The sequence below is a fragment of the Scyliorhinus torazame genome, chromosome 27 (assembly GCF_047496885.1).
Source record: "Scyliorhinus torazame isolate Kashiwa2021f chromosome 27, sScyTor2.1, whole genome shotgun sequence".
Classification (NCBI taxonomy): Eukaryota; Metazoa; Chordata; class Chondrichthyes; order Carcharhiniformes; family Scyliorhinidae; genus Scyliorhinus; species Scyliorhinus torazame.
The window spans coordinates 25882393-25906596 of record NC_092733.1 but is presented as its reverse complement, the minus strand read 5'-3'; the positions used below and the strand labels follow the sequence as shown (position 1 = coordinate 25906596).

Below are 24204 nucleotides of genomic sequence, written 5' to 3'. Positions count from 1 at the left end.
AGGATAGATGCAGTACGGGGTTAGATACAGAGTAAAGCTCCCGCTACACTGTCCCCATCAAACACTCCCAGGACTGGCACCGCACGGGGTTTGATACAGAGTAAATCTCCCTCTACACTGTCCCCATCAAACACTCCGAGGGCAGGTACAGCACGGGGTTAGATACAGAGTAAAAGCTCCCTCTACGCTGTCCCCATCAAACACTCCCAGGATAGATGCAGCACGGGGTTAGATACAGAGTAAAAGCTCCCTCTACGCTGTCCCCATCAAACACTCCCAGGACAGGTACAGCACGGGGTTAGATACAGAGTAATACTCCCTCTACACTGTCCTCATCAAACACTCCCAGGACAGTTACAGCACGGGGTTAGATACAGAGTAAAAGCTCCCTCTACACTGTCCCCATCAAACACTCCCAGGACAGGTACAGCACGGGGTTAGATACAGAGTAAAACTCCCTCTACACTGTCCTCATCAAACACTCCCAGGACAGTTACAGCACGGGGTCAGATACAGAGTAAAAGCATGTGTTTGTTTTATCCTTTCATGGGATGAGGGCAGCGCTGGGCAAGGCCAGCCTTCGTTGTCCATCCCTAAATGCCCTCGAAGTGAGCGTCTTGCTCGGCCATTTCAGAGAGGCAGTGAAGAGTCAGCCACATTGCTGTGGGTCTGGTGTCTCACGAGGGCCTGAACGGGTAAGGATGGCAGATGGGTTTTTACGCCAATCGATAAGAGTTCCACCAGTCATTATTACTGAAACTTTTTTTCCAGGTTTTACTAATTAAATTTAAATACCATTGGCTTCTGTGGTGGGACTTGGACCTTGGGATATGAGCGTGAGTCCCTGGATTAGTAGTCTGGTGATGTAACGACTATGTGATTGTTCAGTTCATGTATTGGATATGGGGCAGATTAATAGTGTGGAATCAGAGCTGGGTTTACACAGTGTGAACAGTTTGTACAGGACACCTTACGGCGCAATGAGCAGCGATACTGCCTCTGAGCCAGACGCTCTTACCACCACCCATTGGCGTCCTTGGTAGGGCTTTTGCGGGTTGGTACCCAACCTGTTTGGCCGCGTTATGAACCCACCTTCCTTGGCCATCAAGTCCTGCCGTGCGTTTGAGTCCCACCGCGGGACTTGACGGAGCAATGATGGTGTGTAGCGCAGCTGAAGGTGTTTTGGGTCAACCCGCCAGTCCTTCCAAGCACACGCCAACGGAAGGTGGTCAGGGTGGAAGAGGATTCTGGTCAGCCATGAGATGGTTAGAATGTCTCCACTATCACTACCCATAGCTCTGACCTACAACACACTTGCTGTTCCAACTCAGCCTCCCGGAGCGAACTGTAGCACGCCACCACACAATAGTTCCGATAAGAGCCTACCAATGAGATAGGAATGTCATCCCTTCAGTTCAAACTAATTCTGAACTTAGCCTCAGGACCAATACCTACATGTGTCACATTCCTATCTTACATTGGACCATAAGTAACGGTCTCAAACTAAAGAGGCTGAGGCTCCATTATATCATTAAGGGGCTGGTTTAGCACACTGGGCTAAATAGCTGGCTTGTAATACAGAACAGGGCAGCAGCGCGGGTTCAATTCCCGCCTGCCAGGCGCCGGAATGTGGCGACGAGGGGCTTTTCACAGTAACTTCATTGAAGCCTATTTTGTGTCAATAAGTGATTATTACTGGGCGGCACGGTAGCACAAGTGGATAGCACTGTGGCTTCACAGCGCCAGGGTCCAAGGTTCGATTCCCCGCTGGGTCACTGTCTGTGCGGAGTCTGCACATCCTCCCCGTGTGTGCGTGGGTTTCCTCCGGGTGCTCCGGTTTCCTTCCACAGTCCAAAGATGTGCAGGTTAGGTGGATTGGCCACGATAAATTGCCCTTAGTGACCAAAAAGGTTAGGAGGGGTTATTGGGTTATGGGGATAGGGTGGAAGTGAGGGCTTACGTGGGTCGATGCAAACTCAATGGGCTGAATGGCCTCCTTCTGCACTGTATGGTCTGTGTTCTATCACATGGTGCAAAGTCACTCATTGTGTCACGCTGGTTTAGCCCAGTTGGGTGGGAAGCTGGTTGGTCATTCAAAGCGAGCCCAGCAGCGCAGGTTCAATTCCTGTACCGGCTGAAGTTAGTCACGAAGGCCCTGTCTTCTCAACCTCGCCCCTCGCCTATGGTGTGGTGATCCTCAGGCTAAATCACCATCAGTCATCACCCCATTTGGAGCATTGTGGGCAGTTTTGGGCCCCATATCTAAAGAAGGATGTGCTGGCCTTGGAAAGGGTCCAGAGGAGGTTCACAAGAATGATCCCTGGAATGAAGGACTTGTCATGAGGAACGGTTGAGGACTAGGTCAGTACTCGATGGAGTTTAGAAGGATGAGAGGGGGGATCTCATTGAAATGTACAGGATACTGCGAGGCCTGGAGAGAGTGGACGTGGAGAGGATGTTTCCACTAGTAGGAAAAACTAGAATCCGAGGGCACAGCCTCAGACTGAAGGGACAATCCTTTAAAACAGAGATGAGGAGGAATTTCTTCAGCCAGAGGGTGGTGAATCTGTGGAACTCTTCGCAGCAGAAGGCTGTGGAGGCCAAATCACTGAGCGTCTTTAAGACAAAGAGAGATAGCTTCTTAATTATTAAGGGGATTAGTGGTTATAGGGAGAAGGCAGGAGAATGGGGATGAAAAACATCTCAAGCGTGATTGATTGGAGGAGCAGACTCAATGGGCCGAGTGGCCTAATTCTGCTCCTATGTCTTAAGAGCCGATGGTCTAACTCAGATTCCAAGTTTGTTTGTCAAGGTGCCTCAGTGAGACAGCCTGACCTCTCCACTTCCATCCTTTGGGTATCAAATTCTCAAGCCTGGAGTATGATTCCAACCTCCCTTTGCCAAATGTGCCATCTTGGCATCAACACTGCCAGAGGAGATTCTCTCTCAACTCCCTCGCCCTCCCTCTGCCCTTTCACCAGCTTAATCAGTAACCACGGCAAAAAAACCCCGCCTCTGCTCTTTTGGACAAGGATCCTTGGGTGGTCTTCTCAGGAGGGCACTGCGGGCACCAGAAACTGAACAACGTTGAATGACCGATCCTGTTGCCACCTTGACAAGTCCGCGCGGCTCACCCCGCTGAATGGAGGCTTTGTCAGTTGATGGTTTTGAACCTCAGAGGCTGCCGTCCATTCTTCTGGAAGCCAACTGAGATGAGCACCGAACCCTTCTCCAAGAGGGGCTAACTCACCTTTGCCATCTCACCTTTTACCACCATTATCACTCTTCATCCATTTCAGATCACAGGGGCTGTTTAGCACAGGGCTAAATCGCTGGCTTTGAAAGCAGACTAAGGCAGGCCAGCAGCACGGTTCAATTCCCATAACAACCTCCCCGAACAGGCGCCGGAATGTGGCGAATAGGGGCTTTTCACAGTAACTTCATTGAAGCCTACTTGTGACACTTAGCGATTTTCATTTTCATTTCATTTCATCCCTCTATGGCAATATTAACACTCCCCTTTTTCTTGTGTCGAGGACAAATTCGTCCGCGGGCGCGATATAACTAAATGGGAATAAAGTCCCATAGCGAGCGCGATTATCCACGGTTTCTCACAGCGCCGAGAAATGCAATGCTATCGAACGGCACTCAGGTTCGACAGCGGGCAATTCGCGGCCAAGGCCCCGTTTACTGCACTGAGGAGCTCCGCTCGCCCAGACTCCTCATTCATAAATGGCATCCCGGTTTCTGGAGCCCCCGACACGACCCTCGACCCCAAAGCCCCAACGCACTATGGGAGGGTCCCTCCTTGAGACGAGGTCCCAGTTTGTGGAGGCCAGGATTGAATGGCGTTCGCCCGAAGTCTCCGAGGCGAAAGGGGATTGATCCCAACGCCACGGGTGCCTCGGGAAACTGCATAGTAGAGTGAGGCTAGCTGTCTCGCTTCAAGGTGCAGACTTCCAAAAGGGCGGGATTTACATTGTAACGCCTCCAAAGATCGCTTCAGATCGCGCAAGACGCTGCGAGCGGGGCAGATCGCAGCGCACTGCTTTCAGGGTGCAGCGTGTCCGTTCCGATCGCCCCTCATATCTCCTTTGTCCCGACCTATCCCTGGTCTTGTATTCTGCCCCGCCTCCTCCGCCCCCTTCCCAACTATCTAATTCTGCGCATTTCTGACTTGCTTCATTGCTCTGGAAGGAACAATGAGACCTGAAAGATTAACTCTGTCCCACGTTCCACAGCTGCTTCTAGACCTGATGCGTTTATCCATCATTTTCCGATTTCATTTTACGACCAGGAAGATGAGGGGTTAAGCTGATAAAAACACGTCCCTCATTTGTTTATAGGGTCACACCAGCCATCAAAAGTACACCACGGGCTTCCTGACTTCTGAGAATTTAGTGATAAAAATCAGCCCTTACGCACAACAAAAATAAACATGGCAGCTGAGGCCTGAAATCCGCGATGCAGATTACAGATGTTTAACTCCCGGCGGGACACCGAGGACAAAACTGTGATGCTGCGTTCTGTGATGCCAGTGAACCTCTCATCCCTGTCACTGGGATTTCCCGAATCCTTCGGATTCCTCAGGAAAAGACGGGAGTTTACATCCCACCCCATGCGAATGTGAAAACCGCACTGGACGAAATATTCACCACCACAAATAGCCTTGAAACGAAACATCCCGAGGCCTTGTTCATTGTAGCTGGGGACTTCAATCAGGCCAAACTCAAGAGCATCCTACCAAGTTACCACCAACACGTCACCTGTTCCACCAGAGGCCCAAACATCCTGGACCACCGCTACACAATTATCAAACATGCCGACCGCTCTATCGCCCGCCCACACTTTGGCAAACCTGACCACAAGGCTGTGCTCCTTACTCCCGGCTTATAAGCAAAAACTGAAGCGGGAGAATCCGTCAAAGAAAGTCATGCATTGTTGGACTGAGGGGATGATCTCCTTCGGGACTGCTTAGAGTAAGTGGACTGGTCAGTATTTAAAAACTCTGCGACCAGCCTGAACGAGTACGCCACTACAGTAACTGACTTCATTAGTAAGTGTGTAGAGACTGTGTGCCAAAGAAGCAAATCCGCGTGTTTCCCAACCGGAAACCCTGGATGAACAGGGATATCCACTGCCCGCTGAAGTCTGGGTCTGAGGCGTTCAAGTCAGGCGACCCTGACCGCGACAAGAAAGCCAGATATGATCTAAAGAAATCCATCAAAGATGCCAAAAGACAGTACCGGACCAAGCTCGAGTCCCAGGCTCGCCACACGGATCCCTGCCCTCTGTGGCAAGGTCTGCAAGACATAACGGGCTACAAGATGAAGGCATGTAAAATCGTCGGCTCCATCGCACCCCTCCCTGATGAGCTCAACACATACTATGCCCGCTTTGAGCAAGAGGTCAGCGAGAGCGAGCCCTCCACCCCAGAAGCCGCGGATGGACTTGTATCTGAGATCACCACTGCAGACGTCAGTGCAGCCTTCTCGAAGGTCAACCCACGGAAAGCCCCTGGCCCGGATGGGGTACCCGGACGAGCACTCAGGTCTTGCGTGGATCAGCTGGTGGGGGTATTCGCAGACACCTTCAACCTCTCTTTACAACAATCTGAGGTCCCTATCCGCTTCAAGAAGACGACCATCATCCCTGTACCAAAAGAAAATCAAGCAGCGTGCCTTAATGACTATCGTCCAGGGGCTCTGACGTCCATCATCATGAAGTGCTTCGAAAGGTTGGTCATGGCACGAATCAACTCCAGCCTCCCGGATTGCCTTGATCCACTACAGATAGCCTACCGCTGCAACAGGTCCACAGCAGACACCATCTCCATGGCCCTGCACTCTACCCTGGAACACCTCAATAACAAAGACACCTATGTCAGACTCCTATTTATCGACTACAGCTCAGCCGTCAACACCATAATTCCTACGAAACTCATCTCCAAACTCCATGGTCTTGGCCTCGGCTCCTCCCTCTGCGACTGGATCCTGAACTTTCTCACCCACAGACCACAATCAGTAAAGATAGGCAACACGGTAGCACAAGTGATTAGCACTGTGGCTTCACAGCGCCAGGGTCCCAGGTTCGATTCCCCGCTGGGTCACTGTCTGTGCGGAGTTTGCACGTTCTCCCCGTGTCCGCGTGGGTTTCCTCCGGGTGCTCCGGTTTCCTCCCACAGTCCAAAGACGTGCAGGTTAGGTGGATTGGCCATGCTAAATTACCCGTAGTGTCCATAACGTTGGGAGGGGTTATTGGGTTGCGGGGATAAGGTGGAAGTGAGGGATTAATGTGGGTCGGTGCAGACTCGATGGGCCGAATGGCCTCCTTCTGCACTGTATGTTCTATGTAATCTATGTAAAAAAACACCTCCTCCACGATCATCCACAACACTGGTGCCCCACAAGGCTGTGTCCTCAGCCTCCTACTATACTCCTTGTACTCCTATGACTGTGTGGCCAAATTCCCCTCCAACTCGATCTTCAAATTCACGGCGCGGCCCGACGCCAGAGTGGTCCACGCCACTCCATCCCGCCGGGACCCCCCCGCCCCGCCGGGTAGGGGAGAATCCCGGCCCCTGTCTCAGTAATGGTGATCTTGAAATTGTTGTAAAATTCGGGGCCTGGATTCTCCGTCCCACTGCGCCACACTTCCGTTTCACCCCGCCGGGGGGATGCTCCGTTAAGTCGGCCGGTCAATGGGGCTTCCCATTGTGGGGCAGCCCCACGCCGTCGGGGAAACCCCCGGGCTGTCGGCAAAACGGAGCATCCCGCCGGCAGAGAATTGAGCCCCCCATCTGGTTCACGAACCTGCCGTCCTTAACTGCTCTGACCCCAGGCAGCAATGTGGGTTGACTCTTCATTGTTGCTTTTAATCCCGCCCACAGTCTAGGAAAGACGGCAGAGTCCCAGATGGCCTGAGGCTGCTTTCCCCTTCGAAGGGGGCGGGGAGGGAAGGGCTGACTGGTGGGGGATTTATCCTGAGGCTGAGGCTGGAGACGGCAAGGCCTTCTTCCATGTATCACCTCAGCCGGCACGGGATTGAACCCGTCGCTGTTGGCCTCCTGCTGCTCTCTGGGGTGACCCAGTCAACCCAAGAGCTACAAAGGATGGGTAAGAAAGGCTGGCCTTGATTGACAGTGACTCCAGTATCCCATTTTTTAAAAATCAGCTGAGCGATGACCACATCCCAGAAAACGATAAAGAAAAAGAACGCTTCTCGGTATTATAGAATCCAAAAATTGAGGCCATTCCTTCCACTGTGCCCATTCTAGCTCCTCTGAAGGAGCTATCAGGCCATTTATTCGATTATTTATTTTTCGCGGCGCGCATTCCAATCACAACTCACTCCAGTAAAAAAAGATCTTGATCCATAATAGTGCAGCTGTACTTTATTGAGAAAAGTTTGCTTGCGCCTCACCCCAAGACCTTGACCTTCTTGCCAAAGTGCAAAGCCCTATATTTGCAGCAAATCTGCACTCGTTGCACATGATGTGCTCCAGAGGTCAATGGTAGAGAGAGAGAGACAGAGAGATTTAGGAAACCTGCCAAACGCTTGACTTTGTTCTTTGTGTACACAATATTGCAAACGTACACGGGGCCCCTGAACTGGTCTGCCTGCTTTCTGATTTGCGCTTAGGATTTGGGCAAGGCTGGCAGTTAGTGCCCGTTGCTGGGCCGACTCTTTTTTTTTTTGTTCTTTCAGAGGAGGATGTGCGTGTAGCTGATTTGGCCAACATTTGTCGCCCATCCCTGGTTGCCCTTGAACTGAGTGGCTAGCCGGGGCCATTCCTGGGCGGCGTTTAAGAGTCAACCCCATCACTGTGTGGGTCTGGAGTCACATGTAGGCCAGACCGGGTAAGGAGGGCAGATTTCCCTCCCTCAAGGACATCAGTGGACCAGATGGGGTTTCTTTCACGATGGTCGACAATGGCTGCATGTTCCTCATCACACTTAATTCATTCCAGATTTTTAAAAATTCAATTTAAATTTCGCCATCTCTCCCCAGTGGGATTTGAGCCCAGGACGGCAAAGCATTAAACTGGGTTCCTGGCTCAAGAGACAATGCCACTACGCCACCCCTCACTTGAGATGGATAGCAAGAACAACTTGCATTCTAATGGTGCCTTTGAAATAGTCGACCGTCAAAAGGTGCTTCACTGGAAATGGGAAGGAGGTGGCACAGTGGCCAGGGATCGAATCCCACCCCAGAAGATTGTGGAATTTAAATCCAGTCAAACATTTGGGATTAAGTGACGAAAGAGTTTTTTTTAAAGAGTACCCAATTCAACGGCCCTACTCATCTTTCGGCTGTGGGCAGAGTGTGCAAATTTCACACGGACAGTGACCCCGGTGCTGGGATCGAACCTTCGTCCTCGGCGCCGTGAGGCAGCAGTGCTAACCACTGCGCCACCGTGCCACCCTTGAAAGCAGAATGATGACCATGAAATGGTACTAACCCATCTAGTTAACTAGAAACCCGCCGTCCTGACCTGGCCTGACCTACATATGACTCCAGACCCACGGCACTGTGCCCGACCCTGAGCTGCCCTCTCAAAGGAGAAAAGTAAGGTAGAGAGAGACAGAGAGGTTTAGGAGGACAATTCCACAGCTCGGCAGATGAAGGGCATCACTGGAGGAGCAATTAAAATTAGCGACGCCCCAGGGACCATTTAAACACATGACCCTGGGATTCGTTTCAAGATTGGCTTCCAAAAAATGGAGCCACACAGGTCGTTGCTGAATGCCACCTGCCTCACACTTTTGGCCTTCCAAATAACTGCGCACATTTTATAACCCTCGCAGCTCAGGCCTGTCCCTCAGATATTGTCGTTGCTCATTGAGCAACGATGAAAAATCTCCCCCCCGCACAAGAGGCCAAGTCGCCCTCCGTGCTTCAAACGACTGGGATAGGCTGCCACCTGCAGGACTGGGTGAAGACTACAGCTGAACCCGGGCCAACAGTAAGGCAATAGATTTTGGGAAGGCCTCCGTGCTGGGACATGGCCCGATGAAGGCCTTCATCATTGAATATCAAACTTATTTTCTCCACCATAAAACAGGGATACATTGTACTCCTGCCTTTCCTCCGATGCGCAAATTGTTAGACAATTATAGTTCAGATGTGCGCCACTTGTCGCCTAACCTGGACAAACTATTCAACCATGGAGGCGTCATAAAGTCCGATCCACCCTGCATCTGGCCGCTGCCTTGTGTGGCTTTGAACTGGGCCTTGTGGATTTGGCTGCAAATGGTCGCCGAATGTCCCAAGCTTTCTGCCCCAGAAGCCGCAGTCTCGGGCAGTGGTGTTGACCAGGCCTTGCTCGATCGGTTCAGCCAGACACAATGAGGACACCTGGATTTAGTGCAACTCTACTTTCTTCGACCGAGCAGAAACTTATAGCCAAGTTCCGCACACATGAGTGCGGCCTCAACCGGGACCTGGGATTCATGTCGCATTACATTCATCCCCCACCATCTGGCCTGCAAAATCCTACCAACTGTCCTGGCTTGATACAATTCACACCTCTTTAACCTGGGGTTACCCCATCTCTGGATCTGTAAAGATTTAATCACCTGCTAATGGTCGCATTCCTAGCATTGTTTGGCATCTTTGAATTTGTCTATATATGTGTTTCTGGAACATACCTCTTCATTCACCTGAGGAAGGAGCAGCGCTCCGAAAGTTAGTGACATCGAAACAAACCTGTTGGACTTCAACCTGGTGTTGTAAGACTTCGTACTTGGAATATAAAAGCAGGGATGTACTTCTGAAGCTTTATAAAGCATTAGTTAGGCCCCATTTAGAATACTGTGAGCAATTTTGGGCCCCACACCTCAGGAAGGACATACTGGCACTGGAGCAGGTCCAGCGGAGATTCACACGGATGGTCCCAGGAATGGTAGGCCTAACATACGATGAACGTCTGAGGATCCTGGGATTATATTCCTTTGAGTTTAGAAGATTGAGGGGAGATCTAATAGAAATTTACAAGATAATGAATGGCTTAGATAGGGTGGATGTAGGGAAGTTGTTTCCATTAGCAGGGGAGACTAGGACCCGGGGGCACAGCCTTAGAATAAAAGGGAGTCACTTTAGAACAGAGATGAGGAGAAATTTCTTCAGCCAGAGAGTGGTGGGTCTGTGGAATTCATTGCCACAGAGGGCGGTGGAGGCCGGGACGTTGAGTGTCTTTAAGACAGAGGTTGATAAATTCTTGATTTCTCGAGGAATTAAGGGCTATGGAGAGAGAGCGGGTAAATGGAGTTGAAATCAGCCATGATTGAATGGTGGAGTGGACTCGATGGGCCGAATGGCCTTACTTCTGCTCCTATGTCTTATGGTCTTATCACCTTCTCGAGGACAATTAGGGATGTGCAATAAATATTGACCTAGCCAGAAATGCCCATGTCCTGTGAAGCAATAAAACATAAATTGAGAAAGTGACAACTCTTTTACTAACTCACAGTATTTGATTACGACAGGGCACTATTGTCCACTCAGCATTTTATCTACATTGTGTGGTAGTCACCACTGATGTATTGTACTGTATGGGTTTTTTACTGTAAGGCCCCTGTACTACAGGTACGGGGGTAGATCCCTGCCTGCTGGCTCCGCCCAGTAGGCGGAGTATAAATATGTGTGCTCTCCGTACAGCAGCCAGGCTGCTGTAGGAGCCCACACATCTCTGTGTAATAAAGCCTCGATTACATTCTACTCTTGTCTCGTCGTAATTGATAGTGCATCTGGCCAATGAGCTTAACTTCGGTAGTAGGGAAGATGCTGGAATCTATCATCAAGGAAGAAATAGCGAGGCATCTGGATGCAAATTGTCCCATTGGGCAGACGCAGCATGGGCTCATAAAGGGCAGGTGGTGCCTAACTAATTTAGTGGAATTTTTTGAGGATATTACCAGTGCGGTAGATAACGGGGAGCTAATGGATGTAGTATATCTGGATTTCCAGAAAGCCTTTGACAAGGTGCCACACAAAAGGTTGCTGCATAAGATAAAGATGCATGGCATTAAGGGGAAAGTAGTAGCATGGATAGAGGATTGGTTAATTAATAGAAAGCAAAGAGTGGGGATTAATGGGTGTTTCTCTGGTTGGCAATCAGTAGCTAGTGGTGTCCCTCAGGGATCACTGTTGGGCCCACAACTGTTCACAATTTACATAGATGATTTGGAGTTGGGGACCAAGGGCAATGTGTCCAAGTTTGCAGACGACGCTAAGATAAGTGGTAAAGCAAAAAGTGCAGAGGATACTGGAAGTCTGCCGAGGGATTTGGATAGGCTAAGTGAATGGGCTAGGGTCTGGCAGATGGAATACAATGTTGACTAATGTGAGATTATCCATTTTGGTAGGAATAACAGCAAAAGGGATTATTACTCAACTGATAAAATTCTGCATCCGCCCTTGGAATCTTAAAGTTCCGTCGCGAGGCACATATTTATACATTTCCTTCGACCTGGGGGACATTTTGTTCAATTATTCCATCAGACCTGGACATTACAGGCAAGGCTAGCATATGTTGCCCATCTCGAATTGCCTTTGAACTGACTGCCTTTCTTGACCCCCGCTTTAGAGGACAGCTAGGAGCCTCATCTAGGCCAGACCGGGTAAGTATAGCAGATTTCCTTCCTGAAGGGAGATGAATGAACCAGATGGGTTTTAGAAGACAGTCAGTTGAAGTCACATGGTCAGCATTGCCAGGACTAGCTTTCAGTTCCAGATTTATTAACTGAATTTAAATTCCAGCAGCGGTGGGAGTTGAACGCCATGGGTTCCTATCCCAGTAATACTACCACTGCGCCATCATCACCTGCTCTGCTGCTGCCCCCTGCCAATGCAGGGTGAATGTCACTTAACTGTGTTGAAATGCATTTGTGCAGTGACTGACACCTGTTGACCTGATTTTTTACAGCGATTTGCTTTCACAGTGTGATAATTCTCTCCATAACTGAAGCAAAACAATGTGGCAATGGATTCTACCATGTATCAAACAGGACCTGTATCGGTGAGTCAGAACATAGAAATCTATTTCCTCTCTTGCTTTAAATGAACGATCAGCCAAGTTACTCAAAGGAATGGCCACACGCTCACTTTGCTATGAACATTCAAGCCCTTTAACGCTTCTCAATGCTGGCTGGGTGGGTTCGTCTCCCTACCTCGGAGGCCAGACGTTCCTGGTTCCACTCCAGAGACTTGACAACAGGTTGCCCCCTTGTGGTGTGCTGTGAAGGGACATAACCCCAAAGTTGGATGAGACAGCTTCCCTCTCCAGAGGGCGCCACGGTAGCACAGTGGTTAGCACTGTTGCCTCACAGCTCCAGGGTCCAGGGTTCGATTCCTGGCTTGGGTCACTGTCTGTGCGGAGTCTGCACGTTCTCCCCGCGTCTGCGTGGGTTTCCTCCGGGTGCTCCGGTTTCCTCCCACAGTCCAGAGATGTGCGGGTTAGGTTGATTGGCCGTGTTAAAATTGCTCCTTGGTGTCCAAAGGTTAGATGGAGTTACGGGGCTAGGGTGGAGGAGTGGGCCGAGATAGAATGTCCGTTCGGAGGGTCGGTGCAGACTCGATGGGCCAAATGGCCTCCTTCTGCACTGTAGGAATCCTATGAGTCAGAGATCCATGAGATGGACAAAGCGCATTCCGGGGAGGGATTCTCTGCCGCGTTCCCCAGTTGTGTGTCTTTCGACAGCATGCCATTCACTGGGAATGGGATTCTGCCTTCCCCCCCCCCTTGTCAATGGAATTTCCCATCGGAGCCTCCCCATGCCGACGTGAAACCCTCGAGGGTGCCAGCTGGAAAATTCTGTCCCTGACACCTGCTTGCAAAGCCTTTGTTCTTCCCGCAACGGATTGGCAGCCTGAATAGTTTGAGGTGGGGGGACCCACTTTGCCGTCAAGCTTGGCTGGCCAGGCGTCTCACTGGCACCCTCTGCTGGCCGTCACGCTCACTGAATGGATTTGCAGCTTGATTATCAGCCTGTTTGACATGCGTTATGAGTGCATCTCCCAGGGCTATCAGATGCTGGGGTGGGTCTCGAACGAAGAGCTTCTGGGTTAAACGCAGAACTACCGCACCCCCGCTCGCACAATTCCATAGTGCTATTTGAGAGGAGCAGGGCATTTCTGCCTGGTGTTCCGGCTATTATGTGTCCCCTGATGAGCTGATCATCTGTGATCAGTGACTCATTCTACCCCAGCAACTCAAAACTGTGCAATTTCTCCCCTCGGTCTTCCAACTTGCCCCTAGAACCTTGCTGACTCTTCATCACTGGGCTTGACAATGAAAGGATGCATGGCATCATAGCATCATAGAATTTACAGTGCAGAAGAAGACCATTCGGCCCGACGAGTCTGCACCGGCCCTTGGAAAGAGCACCCTACTTAAGCCCACCCGTCCACCTTATTCCCCGTAACCCAGTAACCCCACCTAACCATTTTGGACACAAAGGGGGCAATGTAGCATGGCCTATCCACCTAACCCGCACAACTTTAGACTGTTGGAGGAAACCGGAGCACCCGGAGGAAACCCACGCAGACACGGGGCGAACGTGCAAACTCCACACAGACAACCACCCGAGGTCGGAATTGAACCCGGGTCTCTGGGGCTGTGAGGCTGCAGTGCTAACCACTGTGCCACCGTGCCACCCCACTGTGCCACCGTCAATGCCCAGGATCCCACATCTTGCAGGTCCAGAGTGAAAAAATGAAAATGACATGAAAATCGCTTATTGTCTCAAGTCGGCTTCAAATGAAGTTACTGTGAAAAGCCCCTAGTCACCACATTCCGCCGCCTGTTCGGGGAGGCTGGCACGGGAATTGAACCGTGCTGCTGGCCTGCCTTGGTCTGCTTTAAAAGCCAGCTATTTAGCCCTGTGCTAAACCAGCCCCGCCCCCTTCCCATCGGTTGAAAAATGTAACAAGTGGCATCTACTCACATTGGCGTTCAAAAGAACAAAAGTCGATCTTGTTGAAACATAAAAGGTTTTGTGTGGAATGGACAGGTTGGATGCTGGGAGGACCTGCCCCCTTGTGGGGGAATCTCAAACTGGAGGACAACACTTCGAAAGAAAGTGGCCTCACATTGAACATGGAGTTGCGGAGAGATTTCTTTCCTCAGAGGGCGGTTAGTGTTCGATGAGCAATGGAGGATGAGTCATTGAATATATTCAAGGCTGCGTTAGATCTGTAGGGGTCTCAATGGTTAAGGGGGGATCAGCAAGACAGTGGAGCCAAGGCCACAATCAGATCAACCAGGATCATATTTGGTTGGCAGAGAAGGTTTGATGGGCTGAATGGCCTGCTCCTGCTCCTTTTTCTTATATTGCGTTCGTATTGGACTCCACTGGGGCAATGCTGGCCTCCTGCGGTAGATGTTTCGAAAGTTTATTGACGGGACGTGGGCTTCGTTGGCGTGGCCAGCATTTGCCGTCCATCCCTAATTGTCCTGAGCCACCTTGCCGAGCCTCAGCAGTCCATGTGGTGTAGGTGCACCCACGGTTAGGGAGGGTGTTTCAGGATTTTGCCCCAGTGACCGTGAAGGATCGGCCAATATATTTCCAAGTCAGGACGGTGAGTGGCTTGGAGGGGAACCTCCAGGTGGTGGAGTTTTTAAAATTCATTTTATCGGACGTGAGCATCGCTGGCCGCTTCGATGTTTATTGTCCACCCTTAGTTGCCCCCCATTTCAGATGGGCATTTGATAATCAACCACAACGCTGTGTGGATCTGGTGTCACATGTAGGCCAGACCGGGTAAGGACGGCAGATTTCCTTCCCTCAAGGACATTAGTCAACCAGATGGGTTTTTACGACAATCGACAATGGTTTACATAGAACATAGAACAATACAGCGCAGTACAGGCCCTTCGGCCCACGATGTTGCACCGAAACAAAAGCCATCTAACCTACACTATGCCATTATCATCCATATGTTTATCCAATAAACTTTTAAATGCCCTCAATGTTGGCGAGTTCACTACTGTAGCAGGTAGGGCATTCCACGGCCTCACTACTTTTTGCGTAAAGAACCTACCTCTGACCTCTGTCCTATATCTATTACCCCTCAGTTTAAAGTTATATCCCCTCGTGCCAGCCATTTCCATCCGCGGGAGAAGGCTCTCACTGTACACCCTATCCAACCCCCTGATCATTTTGTATGCCTCTATTAAGTCTCCTCTTAACCTTCTTCTCTCCAACGAAAACAACCTCAAGTCCATCAGCCTTTCCTCATAAGATTTTCCCTCCATACCAGGCAACATTCTGGTAAATCTCCTCTGCACCCGCTCCAAAGCCTCCACGTCCTTCCTATAATGCGGTGACCAGAACTGTACGCAATACTCCAAATGCGGCCGTACCAGAGTTCTGTACAGCTGCAACATGACCTCCCGACTCCGGAACTCAATCCCTCTACCAATAAAGGCCAACACTCCATAGGCCTTCTTCACAACCCTATCAACCTGGGTGGCAACTTTCAGGGATCTATGTACATGGACACCTAGATCCCTCTGCTCATCTACACTTTCAAGAACTTTACCATGAGCCAAATATTCCGCATTCCTGTTATTCCTTCCAAAGTGAATCACCTCACATTTCTCTACATTAAACTCCATTTGCCACCTCTCAGCCCAGCTCTGCAGCTTATCTATATCCCTCTGTAACCTGCTACATCCTTCCACACTATCGACAACACCACCGACTTTAGTATCGTCTGCAAATTTACTCACCCACCCTTCTGCGCCTTCCTCTTGGTCATTGATAAAAATGACAAACAGCAACGGCTCCAGAACAGATCCTTGTGGTACTCCACTTGTGACTGTACTCCATTCTGAACATTTCCCATCAACCACCACCCTCTGTCTTCTTTCAGCTAGCCAATTTCTGATCCACATCTCTAAATCACCCTCAATCCCCAGCCTCCGTATTTTCTGCAATAGCCTACCGTGGGGAACCTTATCAAACGCTTTGCTGAAATCCATATACACCACATCAACTGCTCTACCCTCATCTACCTGTTCAGTCACCTTCTCAAAGAACTCAATAAGGTTTGTGAGGCATGACCTACCCTTCACAAAGCCATGCTGACTATCCCTGATCATATTATTCCTATCTAGATGATTATAAATCTTGTCTCTTATAATCCCCTCCAAGACTTTACCCACTACAGACGTGAGGCTCACCGGTCTATAGTTGCCGGGGTTGTCTCTGCTCCCCTTTTTGAACAAAGGGACCACATTTGCTGTCCTCCAGTCCTCTGGCACTATTCCTGTAGCCAATGATGACATAAAAATCAAAGCCAAAGGTCCAGCAATCTCTTCCCTGGCCTCCCAGAGAATCCTAGGATAAATTCCATCAGGTCCCGGGGACTTATCTATTTTCAGCCTGTCCAGAATTGCCAACACCTCTTCCCTACGTACCTCAATGCCATCTATTCTATTAGCCTGGGGCTCAGCATTCTCCTCCACAACATTATCTTTTTCCTGAGTGAATACTGACGAAAAATATTCATTTAGTATCTCGCCTATCTCTTCAGACTCCACACACAACTTCCCATCCCTGTCCTTGACTGGTCCTACTCTTTCCCTAGTCATTCGCTTATTCCTGACATACCTATAGAAAGCTTTTGGGTTTTCCTTGATCCTTCCTGCCAAATACTTCTCATGTCCCCTCCTTGCTCGTCTTAGCTCTCTCTTTAGATCCTTCCTCGCTACCTTGTAACTATCCATCGCCCCAACTGAAACTTCACACCTCATCTTCACATAGGCCTCCTTCTTCCTCTTAACAAGAGATTCCACTTCCTTGGTAAACCACGGTTCCCTCGCTCGACGCCTTCCTCCCTGCCTGACCGGTACATACTTATCAAGAACACGCAGTAGCTAATCTTTGAACAAGCCCCACTTATCCAGTGTGCCCAACACTTGCAGCCTACTTCTCCACCTTATCCCCCCCAAGTCACGTCTAATGGCATCATAATTGCCCTTCCCCCAGCTATAACCCTTGCCCTGCGGTGTATACTTATCCCTTTCCATCATTAACGTAAACGTCACCGAATTGTGGTCACTGTCCCCAAAGTGCTCTCCTACCTCCAAATCCAACACCTGGCCTGGTTCATTACCCAAAACCAAATCCAACGTGGCCTCGCCTCTTGTTGGTCTGTCAACATATTGTTTCAGGAAACCCTCCTGCACACACTGTACAAAAATCGACCCATCTATTGTACTCGAACTATATCTTTTCCAGTCAATATTTGGAAAGTTAAAGTCTCCCATAATAACTACCCTGTTACTTTCGCTCTTATCCAGAATCATCTTCGCCATCCTTTACTCTACATCCCTAGAACTATTAGGAGGCCTATAAAAAACTCCCAACAGGGTGACCTCTCCTTTCCTGTTTCTAACTTCAGCCCATACTACCTCGGAAGAAGAGTCCCCATCTAGCATCCTGTCCGCCACCGTAATACTGCTCTTGACTAGCAGCGCCACACCTCCCCCTCTTTTGCCTCCTTCTCTGAGCTTACTAAAACACCTAAACCCCGGAACCTGCAACATCCATTCCTGTCCCTGCTCTATCCATGTCTCCGAAATGGCCACAACATCGAAGTCCACCACGGTGGTTTCATGGCCATCATTAGACTTTGAAATCCAGAGTTTCATTGAATTCAAATTTAACCGTCTGCCAACCCGGGTCTTACTCTGGGTCTCTGGGATACAAGTCCAGTGTTAACACTGCTGCCCCATGCGTCGGCTGCCCTTGTCCTTCCAGGTGGTGGCACTTGGAATAAAACATTGATAACGATCACGGGATTAATTCTTGGGATGAGAGAAGAGGTTGAATCGATTGAACCGCTATTCCCTGGGGTTTAGAAGAATGAGAGGTGACCCTATTGACATGTGTCCCATTCTGAGCGCGCTGGAGCAGGTGGAAGCTGCGAGGCCGTCGCCCCTGACTGGAGATTCAAAGAACTAGGCCTCACCGTCTTGGGATAAGAGGTTGATTATTTAGGGTTGAGATGAGGGGGACATCTTCGCTCCGAGGGTCATGGGATTCTTTGCCGTGGAGGGGCTGCGGGTGCTCAGCGATCGGCGCTGAGGGGATGTGGGGAGAGTGCGGGAAAGGGGGCCGAAAGGTTATCGGGGCAGGCGGGAATGTGAAGTGGAGGGGGTGCAATCAAATTAGCTGTGGCCTTATTGATTGCCGAATGAGCTCGGAGTGGCCAAATCCCGCTCTCTATCCATACGTTAAGAAGTCTTACAACACCAGGTTAAAGTCCAACAGGTTAATTTGGAATCACTAGCTTTCGGAGTGCTGCTCCTTCCTCAGGTGAGTGGGCTCCGAAAGCTCGTGATTCCAAATTAACCTGTTGGACTTTAACCTGGTGTTGTAAGACTTCTTTCCGTGCCCACCCCAGTCCAACGCTGGCATCTCCACATCATGGCTAACCAGATGTTGGTAAGTCTGGAAAGTGGGGCTGAGTTGGAAGATTGGTCACCGTGGTGGAACGGCTTCAAGGTTCATATGTCTTAGTCCACTTTTTCCTTATATTCTTCCATTTATATTAAAACCCGTAATCTTTCTCTTCATTTCAGATGACAATGAGTGTGGTGATACTCAATCTATTTCAAACGCAAGGTGTGGTGCGAACACGGAATGTCACAATACATTTGGGAGTTTCTATTGTACCTGCAGGAAAGGATACATCACCCAGGCAGGAAATGCTAACTTTACCACAATGACAAACTGCCACGGTATGAACACCTTTTTGTCTAGTCTACTAATCCATCACTTTTTGGCATGATTGCAGAGTTCATTCATTCACTTCAGCCCACTTAGCACCGGTCAAAGGGCTAAAGGTCATGGGTCACCACCTCTACTGCTTTCAATGCTGCATTCCCAACCTGCACGGGGGACACTGAATGGGCAAGTCTCCCCCCCACCGATGCTCCGCGCTGCATCCAAATCAGCCCACCGGCCGTAAAGTATGTGGCATGCTTAGATCTCTGAAGAAGGCCGAAGGGTTTGATTTTCGCTGCACTGTGGTCACCCATATGCGCGTGGGGGTGGGGGTGGGGGGGTGGCGACCTGCGCTGTGAGCTCCCCCAGGTACGTCGAGTGAATCAGGGACAGGCATGATGGGGGACTTTTGGGAGGGTGGGCCCCTTCAAGGGATCAAGGTCTCCCGGGCCTGAGGCCCAAATCTGCGGCAGCTCAGGATCGTAGTTGCGAGGGATCATTCCTTCAGCAGTCTGCCGCCTTGCGGGCACTCCGCCCGGATGTCCATTCCTCATGGCTGACCTTTCTGCTTCCCGGGCCGGGCCGAGGCATTTGTGCAGCAAATGGGCACAGACGGGGCCTTCGCAGGGACCCCGGACTGCAACCGTGGCGCACACCAATCGATGGCTCACATCTTGGAAGACTGCCATCCCTGCCCCCCCCCCCCCCCCCCCCCACCACACCACTGCTGACCAAATCTCTGCCCCCACCCAACTCCCTCCCCCACCATCCAAGCCCAATCCCATTTGGCTTTCTACCTAAATAACCTCACGGGGGTCCGAAACTGGGGCTACGGTGGTAAGTCTTACGCCAACATGCCTGGCTTCGAGGAAGGTGCCCAGCCTGTTGCGAGTCTACCTTTGGCACGACGGACACCTGCAGCGGCCTTGGCAAACTAGTCGGTGCGGCAGGCATGTGACGCATTAGGTGGGGTGCGTGGCAGAATGGCTTATGTGGCATGGATTGCAAGGCGCTCCACCCCGGGGCACTGTCAACGCAGGTAAACCGGCGCCGTTGGTTCAGTTGGCATGGCTGGCGACACTGTATTTTTAATATCGCGGGCTGTCCCGACAAATGGCGGCGTTGGCAAGCATGGCTGACAGAGAAAACACTGGCCAGCGGGTGCTGTGGCTGGTTTAGCTAGTCTGCACGCTAGGGCATCGGCAGGTGGCATGACTGGCATTCTCTACTGCAGGCAGGGGCACTTTGGCCATGACTTGATTATTTCATTGATGCATGGCTCCACCGATGTGTTTGGGTTTGCTGAAACGATGGAAGTTCAGTTTGGAGGGAGCTGTGTTGGACGGGTCAATGTATATGGTTCAGGAAATAGAAGCCACTTTTTCATTATCTCTCCCAGTTGACCAGAGTTTCCCCAAATCTAGTCAGGCGAGATTTCTACTGTCCTCAGTGTACGAATTTTCACTCCACTGTAACAAAGATTCCTCGTTCCTGAATACAGAGTGTTCTATCGTGGAACTACCATTTGTGTTCTTGAGTAAATGGCAACCATCCAGATCGATTCTGAAGTAGAAGCTGCCCGAAACAATGGTTCGCATTGGGCCTCCTTCTGGTTTCGGTTTGCCGACATCCCCTCCATTTCGTGGCGAACACCCCCCAGCTCATTTATTAAGTTATTCCTGTTCCTCAAACCGTCTCTCCAAAATGGTTAAAGTAACCCTCAGAGTCCCTCAACGGCTCGGCATCCGAGAGCGCGCCAGAGGCTTGCCCATAGCAGGGGTTAAGCCGTGCCAGCTGGACAAAGTGGAGCGAGCCATGGGTAGCCGAGAGAGATAGGCTGGGGGGGGGGGGGGGGGGGTTGACGAGCCCCCTGGGGAGAGCTATTGGATTTGCAACTGCAAAAACCTTGGCGTAAAAGTGATTCGTACCTGAGTGAGAGTGCAGTGTCTCCTCCCAGTGGCGGATGACTGTAAGTGCGATCTGGATTGCTGGCTTTGTGATGTACCCTTCTGGATTTTGCCAGTGATTTGTTTCTGGACCATGGTGACTGATTAGAGACATCTTCAAATTCCTTTGCTACCCTCAACCTATTGACGTGTCTGCAAAAGTGATCGCTCGCTTCTTACTGCAATGGTTACTAAGCGATGGATTCTAACATGCCACCCTCAGATGACAAGAGCTCGCTTCTCAACTGCCTGCTGATGTACAGCAACGAGGACTTTTGGTAGATGTCGTCGTCATTGAGTTCAATGCCCATTGATTTGAACTGGCTTAATTTACAGTGTTCAAATCTGCAGAACGATTATACCGTTGAGTTACCTTACCGAAAATACAGAATGTAAGAGGTCCTTCAGAAAACCCTATGGTAACCGTCTTGTATGCCATAACTCTTAATCTGATGTGGACTTTCAATGGCCCCTTCAAAAACCACCTTCCCTCTGACACGCTGTATTGAGCTGATGTTGAGGTTAATTCTATGTTGAACCCTTGACGAGAGGGTAGTAACATCCCATGAAGCCTGAGGTTAGCAGGATAACTGGACATTGATGCGATGATATTCCTGATTGCCTTCCTACTAAAGGGCCTATTCTTAACTGTCCTTCTTTATTCTAGCTCCCCTCTCTCTGTCTCTTTGCATCTTTCCCTTTTTTGCTCATTCCTGACTCCTAACATCCGTATAGTCTTTGTGACTCGTAGTCATGGAGCCATAGAGCTTTACAGCAGAGAAAGAGGATCTTTGGCCCATGGTGTCTGTGCCGGCCATCAAGCACCTGTCTACTCTAATCCCCTTTTCCAGCGTTCGGTCCGTAGCCTTGTCTGCTTTGGCGTTTCAAGTGCTCATCTTAAATGTTGTGGGGGTTCCCGCCTCCACCACCCCTTCGGGCAGCGAGTTCCAGATCCCCATCACCCACGAAATCCTCTTGCCCATTACCTTAAATCCATGTCCCCCCGCCCTGGTTAGTCACCCCTCAGCTAAGGGGTGAAGCTTCTCTCTTTCTACTCTATCTATGTCCCTCGTAATTTTGTACGCTTCAATCAATCATTCTGATGAAGCGGCCCACAGAATTCCCAGTTGTTCCTTGGTCGTCCGGCCAACACTGTGCGCTGGAGGGCGATGCTGGAAGGCCCCCTTACTCATTTGTCCATTTTTGACCTTAATCTCACCTCCCACTTCCACACCACTGACGCCCAACCCATTTCTCCAGATATTTTCTCCTGATTTTACACATCCGCTTTCTGGCCCATTCACCCATTCAACTTATTCAACTTCCCCAATTATCTCACAGGTAAAAATTTTGTATCTGACAATCCTTATTAATCTTGACTTTCCAATCTCTCTCGTTCGTGCTACTGGAGCTGTTATAGAATAGTTACAGCACAGAAGGAGGGGATTTTGTTTGTCGTTAACATGGCGCCCCTCTACAAGAGTACATCAGCTCGTCCCTCTACATTTCCCCCATATAACCTGGCAGACTATCTCCCTTCACACACGTATCCAATTCTCTTAGAAAGCTAGGGTTGGTCCTGTCTCTATCTCCGACATATTCCAGATCCTGGCCACCTGCTGCATATAAAGGTTTTTCCTCAGGTTGCTTTTTTTCCCTTAAATGCTCAACTTAAATGTCGTCCTCTGTTCCACCAATGGGATCAGCTTCTCCCTATCTAACCTGTCGAGAAGCCTCATGATTTTGAAAAGTCCATCAAGTGCCCTCTCAATCTGCTCTTCTAAAGAACAAGTTACCATAGAAATACTGTGGCTACCAGAGCAGGTCAGAGGCTGGGAGTCTTGCATTGAGTAACTCACCTCCTGACTCCCCAAAGCTTGTCTACCATCTACAAGGCACAAGTCAGGAGTGTAAAGGAATCCTCTCCACTTGCCTGGATGAGCTAAGCGTCAACAACACTCAAGTAGCTCAACACCCTCCAGGATAAATCAACCCCGCTTGATCGGCACCCCTTCTGTGGTGATATGCATCACTGTAAATACACAAGGAGTTAATGTAAATACACTGCAACTAAGTAAACACTAGGGGGAGCACCAGAGACGTCATGACATGCAGACATACAGCTAATGAACACATAGAATAGGACACGACCAATGGGCAGTCAAGACATCCAGAGGTGACACTACCACAAGGGGGCATTACACAACCCATATATAAGGACAGGGCACACATGCTCTGTCTCTTTCTGCAGGCAACACTTAGAGAGTAGGACAGGGGCAGATCAGAAGCATCACACCCACCACGTGGCTTAGAGCAGACTAACTTAGTTGGACTGAGGTACTATAGCAAGATTAGCAGGAGTTCGAACTCCTAGAGAACTGTGCTAATGGTTCAATAAATCACATTGAACTTACTTCAAAGTCTGGAGTATCTTTTGGTCAAAGCTGCATCGAGTTGCAGCCTGTGTTAGCCCAGAGTACATAACACAACACCTTCCACAAGCATTCATTCCCTCCATCACCGACGAACAGTGGCAGCTTTGTGCGACATCTACAAGATGCACTCCAGGAACACACCAAGGCTCCGTAGGTAGCACCTTCCAAAACCCACGACCAATGCCATCTAGAAGGACAAGGGCAGCAGACACATGGGAACACCACCACCTGGAAGTTCCCCACCAAGCCACACATCAACCAGACTGAGAAATATATCGGCTATTTCTTCACTGTCGTTGAGTCAAAATCCTGGCACTCCCTCCCTAACAGCACAGTGGGTGTAGCTACACCACACGGACTGCAGCGGCTCAAGAAGGCGGCTCACCACCACTTTCTCAAGGGGCAATGAGGGATGGGCAACAAATGCTGGCCTAGCCCAGCGACGCCCACATCCCATAAGTAAATTTTAAGAAAGGTTGCCTAACTTGAGCACGTCAAATGCTGTCAGAATTTTGACTGCTCCGATTAAATAACCTCAGAGTCTATTCTCACCTTGTGCACTGGCTGCTCCCAATTCGCAGAGTGGGAATCGGCGTTCGCCAAATGGCACGACGACACTTTGCTACAAAACAACACTTACTTACATAACTTGTTATTTCCAAAGCACTTTGGAAGGTTTCACAGAGACATGGCAAGATGCGAAATAAATTCAAGCTCCTCTCTCATCTCATTTTGCCAAGAATTCCCGTTTGTACTCAACCAGATTTACTGCGACAGTGAGGCCCTTGGACGGAGTGCCTGCGGGCCACGTATTTTGCTACGGTATGGACATGCCTGTCAATCGGTGGCATGGAGGCAGAATTCCATTGCGGAGAGTTTTCTTCTCCGGTGCTTGTCCCACTTCCAATTCTCGTCCCGCCCTGAGGCATACTTTCACCTGCGTCCATTCCTGGTCGCTAGTCGGTAGCCAGGGGCTTGTAGCTTGACGACCGCTCTTCCACACCAGACGTGGCTGGCTAGGAATCTCTCCCGCTCTTAACATCAATGTTTGATCACATTCTAAATGTACCTTGCTTGGCCGTCAAG

At 50.1% G+C, this 24204-nt stretch overlaps 1 protein-coding gene across 8 annotated transcripts in view; it reads left to right on the top strand.

Annotated features, from left to right (window-relative positions):
- LOC140403322 (adhesion G protein-coupled receptor E3-like) overlaps positions 1–24204 on the top strand; it is a 74387-nt gene that overhangs the window by 4864 nt on the left and 45319 nt on the right. For all 8 annotated transcript variants that reach the window (XM_072491181.1, XM_072491180.1, XM_072491178.1 and 5 more), the window contains exons 2-3: positions 11927–12019; positions 18593–18751. In XM_072491181.1, coding sequence (XP_072347282.1) covers positions 11927–12019; positions 18593–18751 — 252 coding nt within the window. The remainder of the gene's footprint in view (positions 1–11926; positions 12020–18592; positions 18752–24204) is intronic.